Source organism: Brassica napus, chromosome A3 (assembly GCF_020379485.1).
Source record: "Brassica napus cultivar Da-Ae chromosome A3, Da-Ae, whole genome shotgun sequence".
NCBI classification, from domain to species: domain Eukaryota; kingdom Viridiplantae; phylum Streptophyta; class Magnoliopsida; order Brassicales; family Brassicaceae; genus Brassica; species Brassica napus.
This window is the reverse complement of record NC_063436.1, coordinates 2,096,634-2,121,903: the sequence shown is the minus strand read 5'-3', so window position 1 is coordinate 2,121,903 and position 25,270 is coordinate 2,096,634. Positions and strand designations below refer to the sequence as shown.

At 31.3% G+C, this 25,270-nt stretch overlaps 4 protein-coding genes and 1 pseudogene across 5 annotated transcripts; 3 read left to right on the top strand and 2 right to left on the bottom strand.

Annotated features, from left to right (window-relative positions):
- The first annotated feature begins 1,290 nt into the window (after positions 1 to 1,290).
- LOC106420206 (mechanosensitive ion channel protein 10) lies at positions 1,291 to 4,976 on the top strand. 2 transcript variants are annotated; one of them, XM_013861057.3, is made up of 6 exons: positions 1,291 to 1,601; positions 1,808 to 3,158; positions 3,244 to 3,367; positions 3,871 to 4,164; positions 4,246 to 4,448; positions 4,532 to 4,976. In XM_013861057.3, the coding sequence occupies exons 2-6, from the start codon at positions 1,837 to 1,839 to the stop codon at positions 4,776 to 4,778; spliced, it is 2,190 nt and encodes a 729-aa protein (XP_013716511.2). In that variant the 5' UTR covers positions 1,291 to 1,601; positions 1,808 to 1,836; the 3' UTR covers positions 4,779 to 4,976. The 2 variants fall into 2 exon arrangements, with proteins under 2 accessions (XP_013716511.2, XP_048625678.1); XM_048769721.1 differs by having other exon boundaries at positions 1,449 to 1,467.
- A 6,034-nt stretch (positions 4,977 to 11,010) lies between these two features.
- Positions 11,011 to 16,418, top strand: LOC125591196 (annotated as a pseudogene).
- On the top strand, positions 16,107 to 18,047 carry LOC106419911 (S-protein homolog 4-like). The gene has a single exon (XM_048769713.1). The coding sequence runs from the start codon at positions 16,670 to 16,672 to the stop codon at positions 17,264 to 17,266; it is 597 nt and encodes a 198-aa protein (XP_048625670.1). The 5' UTR covers positions 16,107 to 16,669; the 3' UTR covers positions 17,267 to 18,047.
- Positions 18,048 to 20,360: 2,313 nt separating this feature from the next.
- On the bottom strand, positions 20,361 to 21,626 carry BNAA03G03760D (protein BIG GRAIN 1-like D). The gene has a single exon (XM_013860634.3). It carries the CDS (start codon positions 21,512 to 21,514, stop codon positions 20,531 to 20,533), a length of 984 nt encoding a protein of 327 aa, XP_013716088.2. The 5' UTR covers positions 21,515 to 21,626; the 3' UTR covers positions 20,361 to 20,530.
- Positions 21,627 to 22,801: 1,175 nt separating this feature from the next.
- Positions 22,802 to 24,982, bottom strand: LOC106420220 (omega-amidase, chloroplastic). Its single transcript, XM_013861073.3, has 10 exons — positions 24,700 to 24,982; positions 24,511 to 24,627; positions 24,223 to 24,447; positions 24,041 to 24,134; positions 23,730 to 23,804; positions 23,524 to 23,602; positions 23,407 to 23,422; positions 23,242 to 23,322; positions 23,084 to 23,166; positions 22,802 to 22,996 (listed from the first exon to the last, which is right to left on the bottom strand). The coding sequence occupies exons 1-10, from the start codon at positions 24,943 to 24,945 to the stop codon at positions 22,918 to 22,920; spliced, it is 1,095 nt and encodes a 364-aa protein (XP_013716527.2). The 5' UTR covers positions 24,946 to 24,982; the 3' UTR covers positions 22,802 to 22,917.
- Between the last annotated feature and the right edge of the window lie 288 nt (positions 24,983 to 25,270).

Here is a 25,270-nt window from a genome sequence, read left to right as displayed (position 1 = left end):
AGGTGGTGACAACAAGCTTATTATAACTAACAAATGTACTTATCCCATGTAGATAACAGGAGCAGCCACCAACTACAAATTAGTTGTATATTCTCTTAGTAGTAATAGTCTAACACATGTCATACACGCGCATTAATTACCGGAATGATTAAAACACACATCTCTTTTAGCAATAAAGTCATGGAATTGATAATTGACGGAGACAGAGAGAGTGGTTATGAATGGCCGCCAATGTCCCCACTTGTTACATTCACATAAAAATCATTATGTTTCTATGTGTTTTCTGTGTGTTCCAAAAAAGTATCAGTAAGAAAAAAAGTTGCAAATCAATCCAAATAATTTGATATGCCTGAGAGTATCTGAGTTTATTAGACTCATGTACATTTGGAATTTGAAATTTGAAAAGTGGTGGACGTGCAATTTTTACTTCTGACATTCTAGGACAGAGTTATTTGCGTCAGCTAGTACATAGGAGCTATTATAATAAATTGGATTTAGGTTATCTAGATACTTTGACAAAAAACAAGTTCTGTGTGTAGACATTGTCCCCAATACATTTGGTTTACAATTGGAGTATCATATAAGTATATAATTTGTATGGTTTAGCTATTGACTACAAAAGTGTAGAATTTAGCAATTATTTTTCTAAAATACTTTGGCATGTAAGTGGTGGATGAACTACTCCACCATCATCAAAGTATGTTAAATTACAGTTTCCAGCTTTCATGAAAAGTTTATTAAGTAAAGAGGATTAATGAAGTCATAGATTTTGCTGTTGACGACAGAAGTGTGGAATTTAGCAATTATTATTTAAAATACTTGGCATGTAAATGGTGGATAAACAACTCCCCACCATCGTCAAAGTATGTTAAATTACAGTTTCCAATTTTCAGGAAAAGTTTATTAAGTAAAGAGGATTAATAAAGTCTTTTTTTTCTTGAACACAAGGATTAATAAAGTCTTTGGATCCGCTTTTAGTAATTACTCTCTCCGTTTTTTTATATAAGTCGTTGTAGAGAAATTTTTTTGTTCCAAATTATATGTCGTTTTCGATTTTCTATGTAAAATTTATTAGTAATTAATGTTGTATGACCAATGGTAATATATCTTTTATTTATCTATTGGTTGAATTGTGCTTAGATAAATAATTAATGATGTTTTTGTTTAGAAAATATAAAAAATTACTACGTGCATAGTTGTAAAACGACTTATATAAAAAAAACGGAGGGAGTACTAATTAGTGTTGTGTTTATGTAACCATCTTTTCAAACTCTTTTTCTCTTTCATCTTTCCATGTTCTGTTTTTTTATATTATTGGATTTTCGTTTTTGTTGTCTTCTGGGTTTAAGCCATTTCGCTCCAGACCTACTTTCTCCACAGCCTCTACTTTTCAGCTGCTACTGTTTGCTTAACTTTTTGTGTCATCATCAACTTTACCAGTGTGAATCCTTCTCTTTAGAGGTCCTGGTGTGTACTACTATCTCTATAAGATCTCAGTTTTATCTCTAGCTCTTTTCTGGGGGTCTTCTTCTCAAGAATGAGCTGATTGATTGATACTCAAATTCGCAGAATAAGAAGATTTTGTTTATAACTCACTACTGGTAACTTCATTTCCCCACTTGTAACGATAGTTCTTAGTAGCTTCATGTTTCCGTGCTTAGAAAAGTACATATTTTTTTATTTGTTTATGGCAAAGTTTAGATCCATTAGACTTTGTTACATATCGCTGCTTAACTAACTTTGGGTTTAGATACTCTGTCATTGCTGGATACAGTGTTCTTAGTCTTGTTTTTGTTGAAATTTTCAGAGCCATTGTAGTGAAAGTAGCATTGGAGAATGGCAGAACAAAAGAGTAGCAACGGAGGAAGAGAAGTTGTTATCAACGTCTCAGGTGAGCTTTCATCATCAAAGATGGCTTCACCAGACTCTGCCATCAATAAAACCTCTTCTCCTGAGATCTCTAAGCTTACTGGTAGCCCTCACAAGCCTCCCAGATCTCCCAATCTAAGCAATACCGGTTTAATTCAAAGAAAATCTTTTTCAAGATCGGTTTACTCCAAACCGAAGTCCCGGTTTGTCGAACCACCTTGCCCCGTAGACACAAGCAACCTAGAGGAGGAAGTCAAAGAACAGCTTGGCGCTCGTTTCTCCTTCAGAAGAGCTTCTCCTAACAACAACTCCACAAGGAGCGTCGGGTCCACAACACCTCTTACTCCAACTAAAGCAGCTGAGGTTGAGAAAGACGAAGACGAAGAGATCTACAAGAAGGTGAAGCTGAGCAAAGAGATGCGTAGAAAGATCAGCTTATTGACTTTAATAGAGATAGCTTTCTTCTTAGCGGTCTTAGCCTCTTTGGTTTGTAGCTTAACCATCCACGCCCTGAAGAAACACACCTTCTGGGGGCTGGAAGTGTGGAAATGGTGCGTGCTCGTGATGGTCACGTTCAGTGGAATGTTAGTGACGAACTGGTTCATGCGCTTCGTCGTCTTCCTCATAGAAACAAACTTTCTCTTAAGAAGAAAAGTGTTGTACTTCGTCCACGGGTTAAAGAAGAGTGTTCAAGTCTTTATATGGCTTAGTTTGATCCTCGTCGCGTGGGTGTTCCTCTTCAACCGCGACGTGGATCGTTCCCAAGGGGCCACCAAGATCCTCACCGCTATCACGAGAACTCTCATCTCTCTTCTAACCGGATCATTCCTCTGGCTGGTAAAAACTCTTTTATTAAAGATCCTCGCGGCGAACTTCAACGTGGTTAACTTTTTCGATAGGATCCAAGACTCTGTGTTCCATCAGTACGTCCTCCAGACGCTCTCTGGGCCTCCTCTCATCGAGGAGGCCGAGAGGGTGGGGAGGGAGCCCGGGACGGGGCATTTGAGTTTCGCTAGCGTGGTGAAGAAGGGAGAGGTTAAGGAGAAGAAAGTGATTGATATGGGGAAGGTTCACAAGATGAAGCGTGAGAAAGTCTCTGCTTGGACGATGAGGGTTTTGATGGAAGCGGTTAGGACTTCGGGGCTGTCTACTATCTCTGACACGTTGGATCAGACGGCGGCTTATGGTGATGGGAAAGAGAAAGGTGATAGAGGGGAGATTACTAGTGAGATGGAGGCTTTGGCTGCTGCTTACCATGTCTTTAGAAATGTTGCTCAGCCTTGCTTCAAGTGAGTAATAACAACAATATTCATATGCTATTTTCTCTGTGTATTCTCTAATGGCAATCTCTGGTTTTCTTGGTTATTGTTTTAGTTTCATAGAGGAGGAAGACTTGCTTAGGTTCATGATTAAGGAAGAGGTTGATCTTGTGTTTCCTTTGTTTGATGGTGCTGCTGAGACTGGTAAAATCACTAGAAAAGCTTTCACAGAATGGGTGGTAAATTCTCCTCAAACACTTTCATGCTCTTTGTTCTTAGAGATTAATTAATTATATTTATTTATTTTTCATATTAAATATTTTTGTTAGTAATTATGTAAATATAATTTATAATTTTTTGATTAGTAATATTTGTAAGATTTTTTATGGATTTTTTTATTAATAAATTTATTAAGTTCATTATTAAATAGTTATGATTTCTTAAATATAAAATTTTGTATTAACATGCTCAATTATTGTCAAATGTTAATGATAATATTGACTAACATTGCTATACAACTAACTTCCTGAAATTATCTTAATCAATCATCAACAGAATGGAATTGAATTATTTTATAAAAATTTATTTTAATTTATATTATACTAAATAAAAACGTAAAAGTTATATTGTTGAAAAATTTATTAAGCATTCAAAAATATTGGACCGGTATTGATTATTACTAATCAGAGTCTGTGTTTCTTGAGTTTAACCACTTGTGTTGTTGTTGCTGCTATATGATCAGGTTAAGGTGTACACTAGCAGGAAAGCTCTAGCGCATTCCTTAAACGACACAAAAACAGCGGTTAAGCAGTTAAACAAACTTGTGACAGCGATCTTGATGGTGGTTACCCTTATCATTTGGCTGCTGCTTCTAGAAGTAGCAACAACTAAGGTTTTGCTCTTCTTCTCCACTCAAATGGTGGCTCTGGCTTTTATAATCGGAAACACTTGCAAAAATCTCTTCGAATCCATTATCTTTGTCTTCGTTATGCATCCTTATGATGTTGGTGATCGCTGCGTTGTCGACGGTGTCCCGGTAAAAAAACTCACCACCAAAAGATCCATTACGTTTCCGTATATACTATGTCTTACATACATACTTGAAGTTTGTTTTCAGATGCTGGTTGAAGAAATGAATCTGTTATCTACAGTGTTCTTGAAGCTTGACAACGAGAAAGTGTACTATCCTAACGCAGTTTTAGCCACGAAACCGATAAGCAACTACTTCAGAAGTCCTGATATGAGTGAAACAGTGGAGTTCTCTATCGCATTCTCAACACCAATCTCAAAGATCGCACATCTCAAAGAAAGAATCGCTGAGTAAGTATCACCGTTATTCATTTGATTCTTTATCAAATCTTGAAAGAGTTCTTGATTTGGTTTTGTTGTATGGAAACAATCAGTTACTTGGAGCAGAATCCACATCACTGGTCACCTATACACACGGTGGTGGTTAAGGAGATAGAGAACATGAACAAGCTGAAGATGGCTCTATACAGCAACCACACCATCACGTTTCAGGAATACAGTGAGAGGAATATCAGAAGAACCGAACAGGCTTTGGCTATTAAGAAAATATTGGAGGATCTTCACATCGATTATAGTCTCCTTCCTCAACATGTTCATCTCACCAAGTCCGACAAAAATTAAAAACACCGGTTTGGTTTTTTTTTACTAAACCGTTTTTAAGATATTATTATCAAACGTTGTGGTGAATTGTTTTATGTTAGACTGTTAGATTATATGATGAAATCAATACTGCAAGTTCTAAACTATTTTTTTTAATAGGAATAGAAGATGAAATCAGTATTCCAAGTTCTTAATGAAATGGACGTTGTTCTTAACTTATTTCAACATTTTTATTTCACATCAGTCGTTCAAAAAAAAAGGTAGATTATAAGATGAAATCAATACTGCAAGTTCTAAACTGTTTTTTATAAGAATAGAAGATGAAATCATCTAAGTTCTTAATGAAATGGACGTTGTTCTTAACTTTTTTTTGGTAAAAAAGGCACGTCGTTCTTAACTTATTTCAACATTTTTATTTCACATCAGTCACAGACTCACATTACCACATTATTATAGTGGATACATTAATATCAAAACAAAAGAATTACAAAAAAAACAAAAGTTAACATGGTTTATCAATTTGTTATGAACTTATGTCCAAGGATAGAAAAACTATTATTTGAAAGTATTATTAGATTACACTAGGATTAAAAGAGTATAAGATTAACTAATGTTAATGAATCATACTAGATATAAGGTACACAACACATATCATAAAGATTTTTAACCAATAGTTTTGATGTATTAATCCAACACATATTCTAAACTTTTTTACCAATGCATTCACTAACGCGATCATATCATTTATTGTTGATGGATTAAAAAAAAATTTCAGGAAAGATTTTATACTAGACGTTAGAATGAAATACAAGATACCTTTGAGATGGCTGTCATATACGATGCCAGAGACTAGCTGGTGATTTAGAGGATACAACCCCAAAATGGTGAGGGATTACATATTTATGGGAAAATATCTTAATATATATAAACAACAGTAATGTAAAATCTGTAAACGTAATATGCATGTTTTGATTTTTTTTTTTTTTATCGTTTACCCATCTAGGGTAGATCAAGTGGAGAACATACGAACCGATCCTCCGAGGAGCATCTCCATCATGCATGTTTTGGTTAGATTTTAACTTTCTGTTTTGTTTCAATATAAGTTGTACTATTGACCAATTTTTTCTTTTTTAAACAGAATCAACAACGAGATGTGGACTCATCAATTCTCATCATTACCACTGGTCCACTGCAAAAATATTATTCGTAGTAAACACTTTTAACTTAAAAAGAGTAGTAACTATGAAGAATACGCAAGTTCATGTAGTTGTCATCTCGCTGTTCATTCATTTGGCAGCGTCACGAATGGAAGATGTTGTTGTAGACGCTCCTGCATATAGAGGAAACTGAGCTTTTATGAAAACAACGGTGCAGATTAGCAATCGCCTCGGTGGTAGCTTAACACTAACACTCCATTGTAAATCGAAGAATAACGATCTCGGTGTCCAAACTCTCGCACCAGATATATAGTTCTTGGTCATTTATTTTAGACCAAATATATTTGGAGCATCACTCTTTTTCTGTCGTTTTATGTGGGCTTAAGAAGTATTAGATTTCCACCCGCACAACCGTGCGGATATATATTTTCACATTTATATATATATATATATATATAGATATTTGTTTTACATAATTATTATATATTTTTAATGTTACTCACATATTTAAATATTTGTATAATTATGCCAAATATAATAATTTTATAGTTTTCATGCTGTAAATTAAAATCATCACATATATATGTTGCTTATTATATATTTGTCCTATTGAATTTGCATTTGATTGCTAAACTAATTTTTTTAATGCATGAAACAATATATATGAAAACAATTTTGTATTTATTTTATATAATCATGATCCATAATTCAAATCGCTAGATTTTTTTAGTAATTTTTTGATGTTTATGAATTTTATATAATAAATTACTGTATATTAAAAAGTTTAAGATAAGTTAAATTTTTATACATGTGTTATATAGTTTACTAATATTAACTCGTTCTACCAATATATTATATTTTTAGCATAAATATTTTATATTTATAAAAATAAAATATGTTAACTTATCAATTTAAAATAATTTTATCATGTTCAATATAACATTTTTATTTTAAAATGATTGATATTATTATAAAATTGATAAAATAGGATATAATTTTATTCTTTTAGTAACATTTCATTACTAATTACAAAATTAGTTGAAAATATTTATATTCAATTTATGACAATTAAGATCTTATTATAATCTTTTTCAAGAGATTTGTTAGAATTTTAATTTTTTTTTTTAAAAAAAATAAAAGATATTATGATTAAAGTAGTGAAAAATGCTATATATATATATTAGCATTAGTGATATACATTTAATATAAAATTTAAATGATGGTCCAAATAAAATATCACTCGTCAAAAAATCATTATTTTTATTTTATTAGAAAACAAATTTGAAAAAATTAAAATAGAAATAAATATTTATTTCTAACAAAATCTTTAAAAATTATTAGTAAATGTATTTTGGAATTAATTAATTTCATTTTATTTAAATTTTCGTATATAAACCAAAACTATATTCAATTTTAATTTCTAATTATATTTTATGATAATTTAAATTAAAACTAACTAATTTTTGAAAGTAAATTTAAAAAGATTCTAAGAAGATTTTAAAAAGATTTTGTTAGAATATTTTAAATATATTCATTTGTATTTCAAATAAAAAGATAAATATATTAAAAGATATAATAATGAACTTATGTAAAATATGATATTTTCTAGGAATGGTCCAAACTAAAAAAATCACACATGAAAAGAAGTCATGACTTCTGTTTTAATATATTAGATATATCTTTTTATGAATAGGTCCATTTTAAAAAAAAAACACACATGAATCAATTTTGTGACTTCTGTTTTAATATATAAGATTCGTTTGATATTAGGATGATTGTAGAGACGGTGTTCATAAGGGTAATGCATGCATAGAATGTACGTGGAATATACATTGCCGGCTTAACACTATATAGGGCCCTTGGGCAGAAAAAATAATTTAGGCCCTTATAATTAATTAAACTTAATTATATTATTAAGTATTATTTAAAAATATATAAAAACTTATCTTAATGTATTAATTTGTTTGTGTTTTGTAAATATAAGAAATTCAGGCTATTTAAAAAAAAACAATTGTGTAAATATGAAATTAAAAGTGCAAAATAGAAATTAGATCCTTATTGTTAAGAAAATAAAAAAGAAAATTAAACCCCTTTATACCACTAAATTTGCTTGATTTTAGGTGGACTCTGGATGAGCGCACTGTTTGCCCTCCCACATGAGCCTGCCCTGGGAATATACACCAGAACAGGCCATGCAGCTTTAACCAAAGGAGCAATTTATTTGATTTGTGTTACGATTGGAATAAGTAATTTTTATATTTTTATATGTTTTAGTAGATTTTTAAATATCTTTTGAAACTAATGATAGATTTGACTAAACTCTTAACCGAAATCATACACAATTATTCATGTTCGATTAGATTTTACTTTGGATACAATTTATTTATAAACAGATTTTCTAAAGAAAAAAAACTGAAGAAAATGAACCAAAATCAGATTAAAATCTATATTGCTAACCTTGTATATGAATAACTCAAACTTAAATGGACAATGCTTACAGTTAAACTTTAATAATCATGCATATATATATGTAATTAAAAACTTAGTTATTTATCAAATATTTTGCATTCTCTATTTCTAATGAATATATGGTTTTTATCAAATATTTTGTGTTCTCTATTTCTAATCAATGTATGTTCTTTAAAAAAAAAAATAGATTGATCAATAAATTGTGGGTGCAATTGCATTCTTACATAAGGTAGATCCACCCCTGACTTTATATATTCATGTTTTCAGGTTAGGTGTGGATCCTCGGATCTATTGAGATTAGTTCTTAAATTCTTATTGAATCTGGTTTTATTTGGATTTGTTTTAGATGTAATTTTTCTGAGTTGAAAGTTTTGAAGCTATATATGTGATCTGTAAATTTTTAATTTATTTTTTTGTTAAGAGTTTCTCACAAACCTATCTCAACATTTTTACTTGGCAGCGCAATCACAATAATTTTATAGCTTACCATATATTACAAGATTTCTAACCAATAGTTTTGACGTAGTATCTGTTTTGCAAACGTAAAACAAGCAAAAAGAATATCAATGATTTTTCTTTTATGATAAGATTTTTAGCGATCCACATCCAGTAGACCATGAATTACATAATTATGGGAAAATATCATTATATATGTTAACGTAAAATCTGTAAATTCCAAATAAAATCAACAACGAGATGAGCTCATTAAAGGCTTCTTATAAGTACCACTACAAATAGTGTTCGTAGAATACACTTTGAAATTAAAAAAAGTATAGCAAAAATGACGAAATGGGAAGTTTACGTGGTGGTCATATCTCTATTCGTCCATTTGGCGGCGTCACGGGTGGAAAGTATTTTTGGTGAGGGGAGAACGGTGAAGATTACCAATAAGCTTGGTGGCGGCTTAAAACTAACACTCCATTGTAAGTCTAAGGATGACGATCTCGGTGTCCAAACTCTCGCACCGGATAGTAGTTGGTCATTCAAGTTTAAACCAGCTTTTTTCGGCACAACACTCTTTTTTTGTAATTTTGATTGGGGTGGAGAATCCCATTGGTTTGATATCTATGATGATGACAGAGATCGTGTGAGTGATAATCAATGCTACTTATGTTCGTGGAATATAAACCGTAGTTATCCATGCAGATTTGACGAGAGTACCAATAGATTTGACCTATGTTATGATTGGAATAAGTAATTTACATACATATATATATATATATATTTTTTTTTCTTTTTAATTACATTTCTGAAACCTGATTTTCTTTGAAAATTGATGATATTTTTGACTAAACTCGAAAATGTAATCATACAGAATTATCCATATTTGGTGATAATTTACTTTGGATGCTTTTTCAGAAAAAAAAAAATCCGAACAAAGTGAACCAAAATAAAACTGAATCCATATTGCAAACCTTATATAAGACTAATCCAACTTTAAATAAACAACTAGATTTTGACCCGTGCAACCGCACGGGTGTTTGTTTTCACTTTTCTATACATAAATTATTGTTTTAGAACATAAGTGGTATATATTTTTAATGTTAATCATATACTTAAATATTTATATAACTATTTCAAATACAATAATTTTATAATTTACATGTTATAATTAATTAATTATTTAAACCTTATGTATTTGCCACTTCTTATTATATATTTATTTTATTGTATTTGCATTTAGTTATTAAGCAAATTAATATATTCATAAGAAAATATATTTAAAAAATATTTTGTATTTAATTTATGCTAAATTCTGACCCGTATTTCAAATCTGAATTTCTTTTTACCAATATTTTTATGCTTATTCATTTTAGATAATTTATTATTGTATATATAAAAGTGTAAGATATGTTAATTTTTATACATGTATTATATAGTTTGTTAATTTTAAGCCGTTCTATCATCATATTATATTTTAAATAAATAGTTTATATTTATGAAAATAAAATTTATAAATTTATCAATTGAATATAATTTTATCATATCTATTTTAAATTAATAATTATATTTTAACATGATCATGAATATAAAAGTAGACAAAATATGATATAATTTATTTATTTTCATTTATAAACGATAACTTAAAATACATTAAGTTATTGTTTAAATATTACACAGATTTATTAGAATTTTTAAAATATAATATATAAATATATATTATATTTAAAATGAAAATATATTATGATTAAAGTAGTTACAAAGATTTTATATTATTAACTTTAAAGAAATACATGTTAATTTTTATACATGTATTATATAGTTTGATAATGTTAACCCATCTTACCAACATATTAGATTTTATTTTTGAACATAAATATTTTATAATTACGAAAATAAAATATATATAAATAGATAAATTTAATACAATTTTATTATATTTAGCTTAATATAATAATTTTAATTTAATATGATTGATTATGATTATATAATAACTAAAATATTATAGATTTTTTTATTTTTCATTTTATATAACTGAATATATTAATGTATAATAATATTTTAAACTAATTTCGGTATTAGTGAAAATATTTAAATATAATTTCGAAAATGAAGATCTTGTAAAAATCTTTTTAACAGATTTGTTAGAATTTTAAAGTAAATATATTTATATTTAAAATGAAAAGATATCAAAAGATACTATGATTAAAATATTTTAAAAATTATATTTATTATTAGTCTGAATTAAAATATAGTATGAATTTCTATGAATAGGTCCATTAGGTCCATTTTTAAAAAAATCACACATGAATCAAGGTTATGACTTCTGTTTTAATATATAAGATGCGTAAATATTGATATTCAACCATAAAGCATTAATATACTTTTGTTTCAAGACAATGTAGTGAACCAATTATATATTTTTATAAAAGAACAAATTATATTAGCAATCGTCTAGGTAGTGGCTTAACACTAATCCTTTATTGTAAGTCTAAGAATAATGATATCGGTGTCGGAACTCTCGCACCGGATAGTTCTTAGTCATTTGATTTTAGACCAAATATTTTTGGAACAACCCTCTTTTATTGTCGTTTAATGTGGGCTCGAGAAGCACATTCGTTTGATATTTATAATGATTAAGAGTAACCCATGCGTCGATTGTACGTGGAATATAGGCCAGAATAGGTCGTGCAGATTTAACCAAAAAACCAAATGTATTTGACCTATGTTATAATTGGAGCAAGTAATTTGCATATGTATACTTTTTTCATTATTTTACTTAAATTTCTACAACTTGAACTTATTTGAAAATAATGATAGATTTGATTAAACTCTAAACCGAGATCATACAAAATTAACCATATTCAGATTTTACATTGTATAGTATTTATTCATAAACATAATTTTTAGAAATAAATCGGAACACATCAAACCAAAATTAGATTAAAATTCATATTGCAAACATTATAATAACTAAAAGAATTATTTACATAAAATAAAAACTATATAATTCTTAAATTCTTATTGAATCTGGTTCCATTTGGATTAGTTTTAAATTTATTTTTTCTGAGTATAAAGTTTTGAACCAATATATGTATCTATAAATTTTTAATTTATTTTTTTGTTGGAGTTTCTTACAAACATATCTCAACATTTTTATTTTGTAGCACAATCACCTATATTACAAGATTTCTAAGCAAAAGTTTTGACGTAGTGTCAGTTTAATTTGGAAATCTAAAACAAAACAGAAAAATATCAATGATTTTATCTTTTATGATAAGATTTTTAGAGATGCACATCTACTAGACCATGAATTGAACAATTATGGGAAAATATCTCTATATATACATGTTAATCTGTAAAGTGATATATGTATGTATGTTTTGATTAGGTATTAGCTTTGACTTTTGTTTCAATATACATTGTACTATTGACCCTAAAAAATTTCAAAATAGAATCAACACCGAGATGGGCTCATCAAAGGTTTCTTATGAGTACTATACTACAAATAGTATTCGTAGAATACACTTTGAACTTAAAAAAGTATAGCAAAAATGAAGAAATGGCAAGTTTATGTGATGGTCATATCTCTATTCGTCCATTTGGCGGCGTCACGGGTGGAAAGTATTTTTGATAGGGGGAGAAAGGTGGAGATTACCAATAAGCTTGGTGGTGGCTTAACATTAACACTCCATTGTAAGTCTAAGGATGATGATCTCGATGTCCAAACTCTCGCACCGGATAGTAGTTGGTCATTCAAGTTTTCACCGGCTGTTCTCAAAACAACACTCTTTTTTTGTAATTTTACGTGGGGTGGAGAATCCCATTGGTTTGATATCTATGATGATAACAGAGATGGTGATGGTAGGGATTTTCCATGCTACTTATGTCCGTGGAATATAAACCGTAGTCATCCATGCAGAGCTGATACCAATAGATTTGTGAAACAATGTTATGATTGGAATAAGTAATTTACATATATATATATTTTATTTTATTACATTCCTGAAACCTTAATTTATTTGACGATTGATGATAGATTTGATTAAACTCTGAACTGTGTTAAACCATAGGAAATGAAATTGGCCAGCGAATTGTTTTGTGTAATCAATATTCAAAAAAAATATTTAGATGATAATTAGACGTTTTGTAAAAGATTAGCTTCTAGTCGAACACCTAAATGATGTCTAGACCAAATTTAAAAAAAAAACTCGCTCTTAAAAAATTGTTCCAAACGCCTACGTAAACGAATAGATGTCATATTAATCGATTTTCATAATGTGTGTAATCAAATATATTAAGTTTTTTCTAAATTTAAAGAATTATATTTTTAGAACATATTGTGAATAAAAATTCGGACCTCTACCATAAAATATTTTACTTTGATTAGGATAGTTTTATCTTAAATTTATATTAGAATTACCATTGTCGCTGATACAGCATTGGAATTTGGAAGCATTGTTAAGAATCACTTCATCTCTGGGCCATGCAAAATCTCACGACACAAATACTAGTCTATAGGAACTGCGACATGCATAGTTAGGAGTTTGGATAGTAAAGCTGGAACTGGAACCGTGCGTGTGATATATATTTTATTTATGTGAATTAGCTTTTGTTTTTGAGAGAAGTAATGATGAAGATTGTAATCGAAACTTTTAAAGATGATCAAAGTGAATAAAAAAAGGAGAAGTAGAGCAAAAGCTCTCGACTTTTCTCTGTTCCCATTGAAGCATCAGTACTTCATGCTCATCCATCGTTACAACACTTTCCCTTTATTTTAAAATTACACCTTTTTCTTTATTTGTTTTTCTTGTTGTAATTGTATTAAGCTTTAATATGTACATTCACGATCTGCTCTCGGGGACGATCATGCATTTACCTCCATCTTCCACATTCCTCTTCACCGTCTTTTTAATGTAACCGTTGCTGAGGTAGTTTCGTCTTCGGTATAGGATCTGCTCTCGGGACGATCACATTATTTACTGGAGAAAATCTAGAAACAGAGCTTTATCCTCTGTTTTTCTTAACTTCATAACGTTGAGTTAGTTCAGAGTCAGAAGATGAGAAGATACTGGAGTTGGAATCAGAAGAAGACGACACAGAGCCAAAGAACCGATCTTAGTGAAGTTTCCGGTCAGGAACTGATTTCGGCCTCAAAATTCTTGCTCCGAATAAGCAAAGATGGGCCATGCAGGTTCAACCAAGCTACTAATGCCTTTGATGTATGTTATTATTGGAACGGCGATCGAAAAGAATAGGTTTTCTTATTGTTATTATTTTTCTTGTGTTGCATGAAAAATTCTAGTAAAGAATGAATGTTTTAACAAAGAAACAAAATACAAGATACGAACTATACCATTTAAATATAATCATTTGAGTCATTTCAATTTGGATATATGTCTGTGTGTAATTGTGAAGAATAACATGTATGGAAGTGTGTTAAACAACATGAAATGAAATTTGGCCAGTGAGTGTGTAATTATTATTCAAAAAAATCTTACTAAACGCTTAGTGTCTACCTGGACGTTTAAATGTCTTTTTAACCAATTATTTTGTAAATCATCGTAGAAACTCATTTCGTTATGATCGATTTGGCGCCTAGATGAACGCCTAGATGAACGACTAGATCAATTTTTATAACATGTATAATCAAGTAAATTAAAAGTCCAAACTTAAAGAAACACATTTTAGAACATAGACATCTACCCTAAAGTATTTTGCTTTATTTTAGATATTTTTATTTAAATTATTTTTCCATGAAGAAAAGGTAAATAAATAAAAATATTATAATTACTAGAGTTGCCGATACATGTTTTATTAGATTTTTAAAACCTGAATTTATTTGAAAATTAATAGTAGATTTGATTAAATTTTGAACCGAGATCATACAAAATTAACTATATTCAATTTTATTTTGTATACTATTTATTTATAATAACATGTTTTAAGAAAAAAATATTCAAACAACTGGAATCCATATTGCAAACCTTAAATAAGAGTAATCCAACTTTAAATTGGCAATGCTTTAATATTAATATTCAACCATAAACCATTAACAGTCATTTGTTTCAATAAATGTATTCAACAAGTTGACCAAAAAACGTATTCAACCAATTATATTCTGGAAACGAAATCTAGCCTGGAAACGCCGGTTTCATCACCCTCGAGGAGCTAAGCCAAGCTCTCTCTCGTCTCGGCCTCAACGCCAATCTCTCCGGTCTCAACTTCGAAGACTTCCCCTCTCTCTACAAGACTTCAGATCAATTTCAAATTAACAAGATGAGTTCTCCTCTCTCTCTACCTCAGTCATGGTTGTGGATGGGGAAGATGAGTTCAAGACTCCAATTGAGAGAAGGAGAGATTAGAGAGACAGCAGAGAAGGAGAAGAAGAGATAGATGAAGAGAAGAGACGTCTCTTGTAATCCTTAATTAGGAGACGTCTCCTGTATTTATTACAATTTTTTTTTTTAATCATAATTATACTAAGAAACCTATCAAAGAGACTTGGATAATGATTCTCTAATGTTGTCATGCATGTACATCTAATCGAAACTTTGTTACATATATATATATATATATATATACCAATTCAAAATAAACAAACATTATTCAACAGAAACACAAATCACTCGATTCTTGAAAAGATGACAAATATCCAAAGAACACGAGTTCATGTGGTAGTAATATTTCTACTCATCCAAATAGTTCTCTTCCAAGTGGAAACCATTGCTTCAAATGTTCATCCAAATATCTTTACTCGTAAATCAATGGTAAGGATCACAAATCGCCTCGGAGATGGTTCGACATTAAACCTCCACTGTAAGTCCCCAGACGACGATCTCGGCCTCAAAATTCTAGCTACGAATAACTCTTGGTCGTTTACGTTTAGACCAAATATTTGGGGGAACACGTTTTTTACTTGTCATTTCACTTGGCCTCGAGGACACTCAACCGTCAACACACTTCGATATATATGATGATATTAGAGATGGTGTTAATAGGCGTACTCCATGTATCGACTGTTTCTGGGATATAAGTATAGATGGGCCATGCAGATTCAGGCTTCGAATGTTTACGACCGCCCTGCCCCGCACCGTAGTTAACAGTAACAAAAATCTCTACATATACCATATATCTATACGTTTTTATAACTGTTAAAACCACATCGCAGTTGAACCGTTTGTCCCGCACCGCTCAAACCGCAGTTACCATTCGGAGCCTCAGTCAAGCAGCTAATCTCTTTGATATATGTTATAAATGGAACGGGGCTCGAAAAGAACAGGCTTTTTTATTATTATTATTATTATTATTATTATTATTATTATTATTGTGATGCAAAGGAAGTTTTTAGAAATGAACGGAACATTGAGCTAAAGTTAGATTGAAATCCATATTGCAAACCTTATAATATAAGACTAATCCAACTTTGAATGGACAATGCATAAATATTGATTTTCATTTTTCAACCATAACCATTAATATTACTTTGTTTCGATAAATGTATTTAAAATTGTATAACGATTATTAACGCATATCATAATTCTTCTCAAAATTCTAACAGTTAACATACATAAACATTCCTTTGTTTCATTAAATGTATTCTAAACGCACAAATATGTTAATGCACATCATAATTCTTCTCAAAACTCTTAACATTTTAACATACATAATATTAATTAAAATAAATTATGCATACAAAGTAAAAGTACATTACAAATTTTATAATTATATTCAATAAAATTCAGTCAATAAAAAGTATTTATACACTTTAAAAACCCGGATCAAAATCTAATAAATCATGAATATTCCTTTGATTCAATACAATGTTTTTTGTAACACAATACAATGTATTCAACCAATTCTAAATTGGAACAAAATCAATGTCCTCATGTACATCTCATCTCAGACTTGTTATATATATCAATGCAAAAGAAACAAAGATCATTCACACAACTTTCAATTCTTAAAGAAATGGCAAATATCCAAAGAACACAAGTTCTTGTGGTAATGATAATATCTCTACTCATCCAAATATCTCTCTTACAAGCTGAAACCATTGCTTCAGATGTTCATCCAAATATCTCTACTCTCAAATCAATGGTGAGGATAACAAATCGCCTCGGTGATGGTTCCACATTAAACCTCCACTGTAAGTCCTCAGACGACAATCTCGGTCTCCAAATTCTAGCTCCGAATAAGTCTTGGTCATTTACGTTTAGACCAAATATTTGGGGGACGACAGTATTTTACTGTCATTTCACATGGCCTCGAGGACACTCAACACACTTTTATATATACGATGATTTCAGAGATGGTGTTCATAGGGGTATTCCTTGTATCTACTGTTTCTGGGATATAAGCAAAGATGGGCCATGCAGGTTCAACGAAGCAACGGATGCTTTTGATATATGTTATTATTGGAACGGGGATCCAAAACAATAGTTTTGTCTTATTATTATCATTCGTGTGCTTTTTAACTTTTTATTTTCTTGTGTTGCACGATTTTTTTAATAAATAATGAATGTTTCATAATAGTTTGGGAAAGACAAGGAAACAAAATACTCCATATGTTTCATTTTAATTGTCGCTCTAAGTTTATACATACAGATTAAGAAAATATATGATTTTGTATATTTTTAAAATAAAAACACAATTATCTATACACTTAACCATATTTCAACCAATAGAAAAATAAAATGGAGAATATCGTTAATAATTTTTGCATTAAAACTCTAAAACAATATTTATTTTAAAATAAAAAATTTTCCACACAACTACAATTAAATCTAAATGGAGAGAATATAAGATATGAAATATATCAATTAAATATAATCATTTAGATCATTTCAACTTGGATTTACGTTTATGAGTAATTGTGAAGAAAAACATGTATGGCAGTGTGTTAAACATTAATAGGAAATGAAATTGGCCAGCGAATTGTTTGTGTAATCTATATTCAAAAAAAAAATCGTTATATGCTAATTAAATGCTTTGTAAAAATATAGCTTCTATTCAAACACCAAAATGATGTCTAGACCAATATTTTTCAAAATCACCGTAGAAAATTTGTTTCACTTATAAGTGATTTAGCGCCAACGTAAACGATTAGATGTCATCTTAATCAATTTTTATAATGTATGTAATCAAATAAATTAAGTTTTTTTCTAAATTTAAAGAACTACAATAAAAACTGTATAAATTAATAATGTTGGGACCTATAACATTTTATTAATTTACAAAAAATATGTTTTGGAATTTTCTATTTTAGAGGTATCTATTATATAAAATAAGAAATAACTAATTTTACCGTATATACATTAATTATGTTTTTGAAATTTGACTTTCATAATATTTTTCTTATATTGATTTGTATATATGAAATATATTTTATAGAATTTAAATGTGGTTTTAAATATAATTTTACTAAATATTATCAAAATATATTGAATAGTTAAAAATAGAGATATTATCATTGTAAATATAGAAAAAAATCAACTTTTTGTTTATACATAAATAAAAGGGCAATTATTTTAAATATTATTTTTTTTAGTTTTTGTCACAAAAAAATAGCTTTCAATAAAGAAAATGACCAAAATAGTTTTTTTTTTATTTTGAAAATTTTTATTTTTATTTTTTAAAATTTGAAATCATAATCCTTAAAACCCACCCTTTAATTTTAAACCCTAAGTCTATATTAGTTAACCCTAAGGTATAAATGCATTTTTACTTTAATAAAACTTATTTTGGTCATTTTTCTCATTGAGGACTATTTTTATGACAAAAACTTAAAAAGAGTTATCCTGAGAAATTTCTCTAAATAAAATGCATATATATAAATTATAAGTTTATAATTTTAATAAGATCATATATTTATACAGTACTTTAAAAAAAATATTATCTTATTATTTTATCGATTTATTTCATATTTTGAATCACTTTAACTTGGGACCAGAAGAATTTATTAATTTATAATGTTTATTAATATATTGAGTATTAATTTATAGAGTTTTTACTGTGTATTTTTAGAATATATTGTGAATTGAAAATTCGGACACTACCATAAAATATTTTACTTTGATTTGGATAGTTTTACCTTAAATTAATATAAGAATTACCGAATCGCTGATACTGTGATACAGCACTGGAATTTGGATGCCTTGTCAAGAATCAGTTCATCTCTGGGCCATGCAAAATCTCAAAAGTGTTATGATGAGCCCACTGGCCACACAGAACCATGTATTTGAGTCGAAGAATATTTAATATGAGGAACCAAAACACAAGTATTATAGGAACTGCGACATGCATGGTTTGGAGTCTGAATCTAGTGAAGCTGCAACCGCGCGTGTGATATATATTTATTTATGTAAATTAGCTTTTGTTGTTGAGAGAAGTAATGGGGAAGGTTGTAATCGGAACTTTTAAAGATGATCAAAGTGAAAAAAAGGAAGAAGTAAAGCATCAGCACTTCATGTTCATCCAGCGTTACAACACTTTCACTTTATTTTAAAATTACACTTTCTTTCTTCATTTTTTGCAAATTTATTAAGCTTAATATGTCCATTCACGATAGCCGCTAAAATTACCCTTTGCTTCTCATTTGGATATCGAATGTCTTGACGTTTTTTTCTTTTTATACATAACAAACACTTTCACATATCATCGATTCTATGTTTTATGAATTGACACGCTGTATATCTTAAATATATTCGTGTGTTACTTTAGTATACATGATTATTTATAGTTGAAGGCTTGAATTTGAAGTTTATATTAAAACTATATAGAAAGTCTCCCAGGTAACTAAAAATAAATATACAGCTAAAAATTAATTCATTCATTTGCAACTACGCCAGCGTTGATTTCGGCTTCACGCGTTTGATCTAAGGAAAAAAAAAAGGTCCATCATATGTAGATTTTCATAGTGGCTTAAACTTAAAATCACCTAAAAGTGTTTGCATTGATGAAAATTTGGATTTAAAGCATGCGATTGATACATAAAAAAAGAGTCAGTTGGTAGCTTTGGGATCATCAACCACTATCAATTACTAGTATCATATTATCCTCCGCAAATCATTTATATGTGCACGTAACGGATCATTTTCGTCAATGTCACTTGACCGCCATAAAATTTTAGGGACCATAAACAATTTATTTTAAAATATTTTTTCTATCAATTTGAGATTACATTTATATATATATATATATATATTGATTCTTAAATATTTGAAGATTCAAAACTAATGTTTCATTTGATTGTGGTCAGGACCGGACTGAAACTCAAAATTTTCTACTTTTACAATGTCCATTTGTTATATCTAAACCTAGCCATTACCTAATAGAAAACTAGACATAATGGTTAGGTTTAGATTAAATGTTAAGAGAAATAGTTAATGTTTATTATTATATGTTTATCTTACCGTAAATAGTTAATAGAACAATAAAGAAAGGTGAAATGAACTCATGAGAAATATGATCCGATCATACTTTTACAAGCACAAAATTTATCTTACCGTAAATAGTTAATAGAACAATAAAGAAAGGTAAAATGAAGCTATGAGCGATATGATCCGATCATACTTTTACAAGCACAAAATTTATAACACGACATATAGTTACAAAAACCAAACACAGATGTGGAGAAAGAATCACCATGATGCAAGAAAACTTTAAAATAAAATCGAAAAACCTAAAGAAAAAGTAACAAAAGCTTCACAATATCAAACCAGCAAAAGTGGTTTCATACACAGGAAGTTCGTCTTCATACAGATTATGATGATGAGTTCCAACTAAGTCCAGCTCAAACAAATCCGAACTCGAATCACTTGCAACATCATCATCCTCATCTTCATAATCCTCGAGATCATTATTATTCTTGACCAAACTGTTTTCATGTTTCTTGTGGTAATCTCTCAAGAACTCTCTCGCAATCTCCTCCACTGATCTCCTCCCTCCATCTTCCACATTCTTCTTCACCGACTTTCTAACATAGCCGCTGCTGAGATAGTCTTCTTCTTCAATCTCAGGGACGATCACATTGACCGGAGAGAATCTAACCCTTGGCTTGGTACGGCCAGATGATTTCTCGGAGCGTTTGTTCAGACAAGACCTGGAGAAGGAAGAAGCTGAAGAACACGTCGTAGATAGATAGTAATAATCAGTTCGTTTTCTAGAGAATGCAGAGTCGTCGTAGCTCGTGTTCCTCGGATAACTCTTAACCGCCGTTGGTTGCTTGCTGAACAAGGCATTGATGAAGTTAACGATTCTTACTCCAGGTGAAGATGGAGTTTTGAGCTTCTTTTGATTACTTGAGGCGTAATCGTAGTCGTGAAACACTCGGGTTGCTCTGTTTTGGTGAAACAGAGCTTTATCCTCTGTTTTACTCTGTTTTGTCTTAGATGGGCCGAAACATAACGGCCTTGAAGAAGTTATCTTCTTAGTACCGTGACTTAGTTCGGTGTCGGAAGATGAGAAGATACTGGAGTTGGAATCAGAGGAAGAGGAGACAGAGCCAAAGAACCGATCTTGGTGGAGTTTCCGGTCAGGAACTGATCTGGTTACGCTGATGCTCTGTTTCTTAACAGAGCCGACAAAAGGTTGAGTCTTTTTGGTTTTGGGATCGATGGAATTGTAGATTTCATCGAGGAGAGTGGAGGAGAATGACGGGTTTCTGGATTGAGGTTTGGATCTATGCATGTTTTGTTCTGAAGAAGAAGAGACAAAAGAAGAAAGAGTTAACGTCTTAACTGTTTTGGTGTTTTTCTTCTTCTTTGTCGGATGTTATATATAACTGGCGATCTCGGCGCGTGTTCTTCACGTATACTTAACCAGATGGACCACGCTAGTGCGGTGTTCATTTAGCAAGCTCTTAATTATTTAATTAAACGATCATGTGCGTGTTTAACTTTAAGCAAAGTCTCTCCTACATCCACATTGCCTCATTGGAGTTGTCTAGACAAGGACAGGTTAAGGAACTGTACCTGTTTTGCGTCTTTTTCAGTTCTCTCAAATGCTTCCTTCCTTTCTTGTTCCTTGGCTGTTCCTCGTTTCATCAACACTTATGTCTTTCTTTTGTTGTTAAAAACACTTGTATGTCTTCTTGTTTCCATCCTATATCTTTGTCACACTTCGGTGTATGTTCTTTTCATTTTATATGATCAAGTTTGCTAGACAATGTTATATAGTTTACAACAGTGACATATATAGTTGATAACTGTATCAATATCATTGTTGTGGCATTATCCACATTAAAACATAGTAGATGAATGCTGTTGAAAAAGTATGAATGCTCAGTTTGCAATCTAATTGTCAATGGAAATGAATCTTGGTTAGAATGGATACAACTGTTAAATTTTAGGGATGTTTGAGAAACATACTATTAAAGGGAAAGAAAATGGCACGGGAGGAGTCAGAGAATGAGTTGCTCAGGGAGAGACAATAAGAACTGACACAAAAAGAAAAAAGAAAGATTCACTCATTCATCCACGCGGTGAACCTCTCAACTGGTGTCTGTGTGGGGTCCCACACGTGACCTGCCACGTGAACCATTGTTGTTGTTCTCCCTCTATGGGACCCCTCGCACGTGTGGGCCTCCTCACCCCATGCGTACGGCATTTGTTCTTTCACAGACGGGTTATAGAGGAATGGACCACTCTACTCTATAGGTTTGGGCCGTGTCTCCTCCAAAGACGAGACCACACTCTGAATGTCCTGTAAGCTCTCTCGCTATAACTACATTCTATCGTCCCGTCATTTTATCATTCAACCATCAGTTCACGGATCATCTAAAATTCAAAGTACAGCCTGACAAAGTCTTATGTAATATCGTTTTCATGTCTCTTTTTTTATCCAATTCGAAAAAACGGTAGGAAGAATGATTTATCATATACGATATGGTGGTCACAATATGCATTTAAAGTTTATGAACAGTCAACATAAGCTTAGATCAATAGTCGACATGACAAGTGGGGTGGAGATGATAAATAACTTTGAGAACAAGTCATTTATTTCGATTAATTTAAACACAAACATCAAGTTTTTATTTATTTCATCTCTAGCAAGTTGCACGTAACCAAGAAAACACACACACTCTGATGCATTCATTTAGAGTTCAGGCGCTGCACGTCTACGAGCTGGTAAAGATCTCCCCTCCGCTGTTTATTCAGTGGAAGACTTGTCCTAACATAATCATAACCGAGATTCAATTAGCGGATAAACCAAAAAAAAAAATCAAGAAAGTTAACGGTACTCTTCTTGTGGATTTACCTTCGTTGTTCAAGGATAGAGTAATCAATCTCTGCTATGATGATTGCTTCCTCATGCTCAGTCGTAGCTAGAACTTCTCCAAACTGTCAGATGTTTACGAGTTTAGTGAAGCTTCATTACCAAACAACTAGCATGGAAAAGGGTGTTAGTATGCTTACAGGCCCAATGAGTGTAGAGTGTCCCCAAGCAGTGTAGCCAGCTCCTGAATCTCTGGCAGGTGAGCATGTCGCCACATATAACTGGATAAAACAGCATACGTAGTTCTATCAAATGCTCCAATGATTATCGATAAGATAAAACTCCCAAAGAGAAGAAGAAAGTACCTGATTATCCGTAGCCCTGAAATGAAAACAAAACAGACCGAGTCAGCCTTGTAATTTACTCATTACTAACTACACGCCAAGCAAGTTTTCATAAAGTAGGAGACTGTGATAATGCACCTTGCTCTTTGTAGTAGTTCCCAATGGAGAGGTCCAGTTGTCATGTTAAATGCTCCTGGATAGCACAGCAAATGAGCCCCTGGAAAGTAATAGAACAAGCATGTAGTAGATGATGATGATGATGAGGTTCTTTAATGGACTCGAGAAAAAAAGAAGCGGCAACTAGTCCATTTGGATAAAGCATATACTATATAAAGAGAGTTCACCTCTTGCAGCATATATCATAGCTAGCTCCTGGAACCGGATGTCATAGCAGATGCCTATTCCAATACGCCCCACATCTGCAACAATCAACAAAACAAGTTCTCTCAGGCGCTGCAATGCACTGGAGATTTCTACTATAAACTAGAAAGTGAGAGGTGATGGGAAGTTCTTCTCTATATGAAAAAAGAATAATTTCACCATTATTGAGCCAAGAGTACCCCAAATTTTATTGTCAATTATTTTTTTAGATACTAGAATAATAAGTTTATAAAAGATACATATGACAAAGATATTTGGCAGACCAGAATGAAACCTGTGTCAACGATTGTTGGTGTCTCTCCCGCAGTGAGAGTTTTTGATTCCATGAAGGTGATCTTCCCGGGAATGTCTATATCAAATAAATGTATCTGTAGGCACAAAGTACAAACAATCAAGAACAAAGATTGTTAGTTTAAACATAGATTCTATAGCCTAAACAAGAGTGAAAGTTATAACCTTTCGATGCTTAGCTTTGAGCACTCCATCAGAACCAAAGACACAGCAAGTGTTATACAAACGATCACCAACTCTTTCCGGAATAGAGCCACCAATGATAGTGATCTTGAGCCGTTTAGAAACTTCAGAGAGCATAGCGGTTGAAGGAGAAGCATCACCACCAGCATCAATCTCTTCCGCGTAAACCGGGAAGCTATCATTGGAGTACGGACTGTTCCAAATCTCCTGAAAACAAAACCTCGTTGAGAAGAAGAGATCACTAAAGAGCTTTATACTTTCTTAACTTACGGGCAAGAGAACAAGCTTAGCTCCCTTGGAAGCAGCTTCTTCAATAGCCTTCTTGGCGTGAGAGATGTTTCTTGATTTGTCAGCAGTCACAGATAGCTGACACAATCCAATGTTGAACTACAATTCCATAATTTATCAATTAGTCGAAAACTCGAAGGATTTTAAAAAAAGAGAGAGAAAGGAGATGACTTTGGTCAACGGAGGAGCTGGGAGGGGAAGAGCGGAGGGGACTCTAGCTTGTTCGGGTTTGAAAGAGGACGCCATGGAGGAGGAGGAGATGGATCTTAGACCTGAGGTTGTTGATGAAGATGGGAGTTTCGCGATCGATCTCAGTGATGGTTTAGGGAGAAAAACGGATTCGAGACGAGAAAAGGGATTAGGTTTTAAAAGATTCTTCGAATGGAAGAAGAGTGACGATGAAACTGCCGACTTCATTTGGCGTTTCACTTTAGTTTATGATTCAGACAGATGACAAAAAGCAAAACTAGTGTTGTGTTACAAATGTACGGTTCCGGCTCAACCGTTTTTGCATTACTTAACCGGTTCAATTAGAAACACGCAGTGCGGTTTAAAATGAGTTTACAAGATTAATAGCTGAAAAATCGTTTTAATTATCCCAAATTGTGCAAAATTTATTGGAATTTGTTAGGTTTTTCCAACTATGGTTCATCTTTATAATCAATGATTCGAAAGTTGTACCAAACCGGATAAATTGAATTTTTCAATTTTGAGTAAACGATGGGCCTTAGTAAGCCTGATT

Coding starts and splice junctions, on each gene's coding strand:
- LOC106420206 (XM_013861057.3), top strand. CDS start 1,837: ATGGCAGAACAAAAGAGTAGCAACGGAGGAAGAGAAGTTGTTATCAAC. Junction 3,159..3,243: donor GTTGCTCAGCCTTGCTTCAA/GTGAGTAATAAC, acceptor TTATTGTTTTAG/TTTCATAGAGGAGGAAGACT. Junction 3,368..3,870: donor AAGCTTTCACAGAATGGGTG/GTAAATTCTCCT, acceptor CTATATGATCAG/GTTAAGGTGTACACTAGCAG.
- LOC106419911 (XM_048769713.1), top strand. CDS start 16,670: ATGTATTCAACCAATTCTAAATTGGAACAAAATCAATGTCCTCATGTA.
- BNAA03G03760D (XM_013860634.3), bottom strand. CDS start 21,514: ATGCATAGATCCAAACCTCAATCCAGAAACCCGTCATTCTCCTCCACT.
- LOC106420220 (XM_013861073.3), bottom strand. CDS start 24,945: ATGAAGTCGGCAGTTTCATCGTCACTCTTCTTCCATTCGAAGAATCTT. Junction 23,805..24,040: donor ACCAACAATCGTTGACACAG/GTTTCATTCTGG, acceptor TGATTGTTGCAG/ATGTGGGGCGTATTGGAATA. Junction 22,997..23,083: donor TCTATCCTTGAACAACGAAG/GTAAATCCACAA, acceptor TGATTATGTTAG/GACAAGTCTTCCACTGAATA.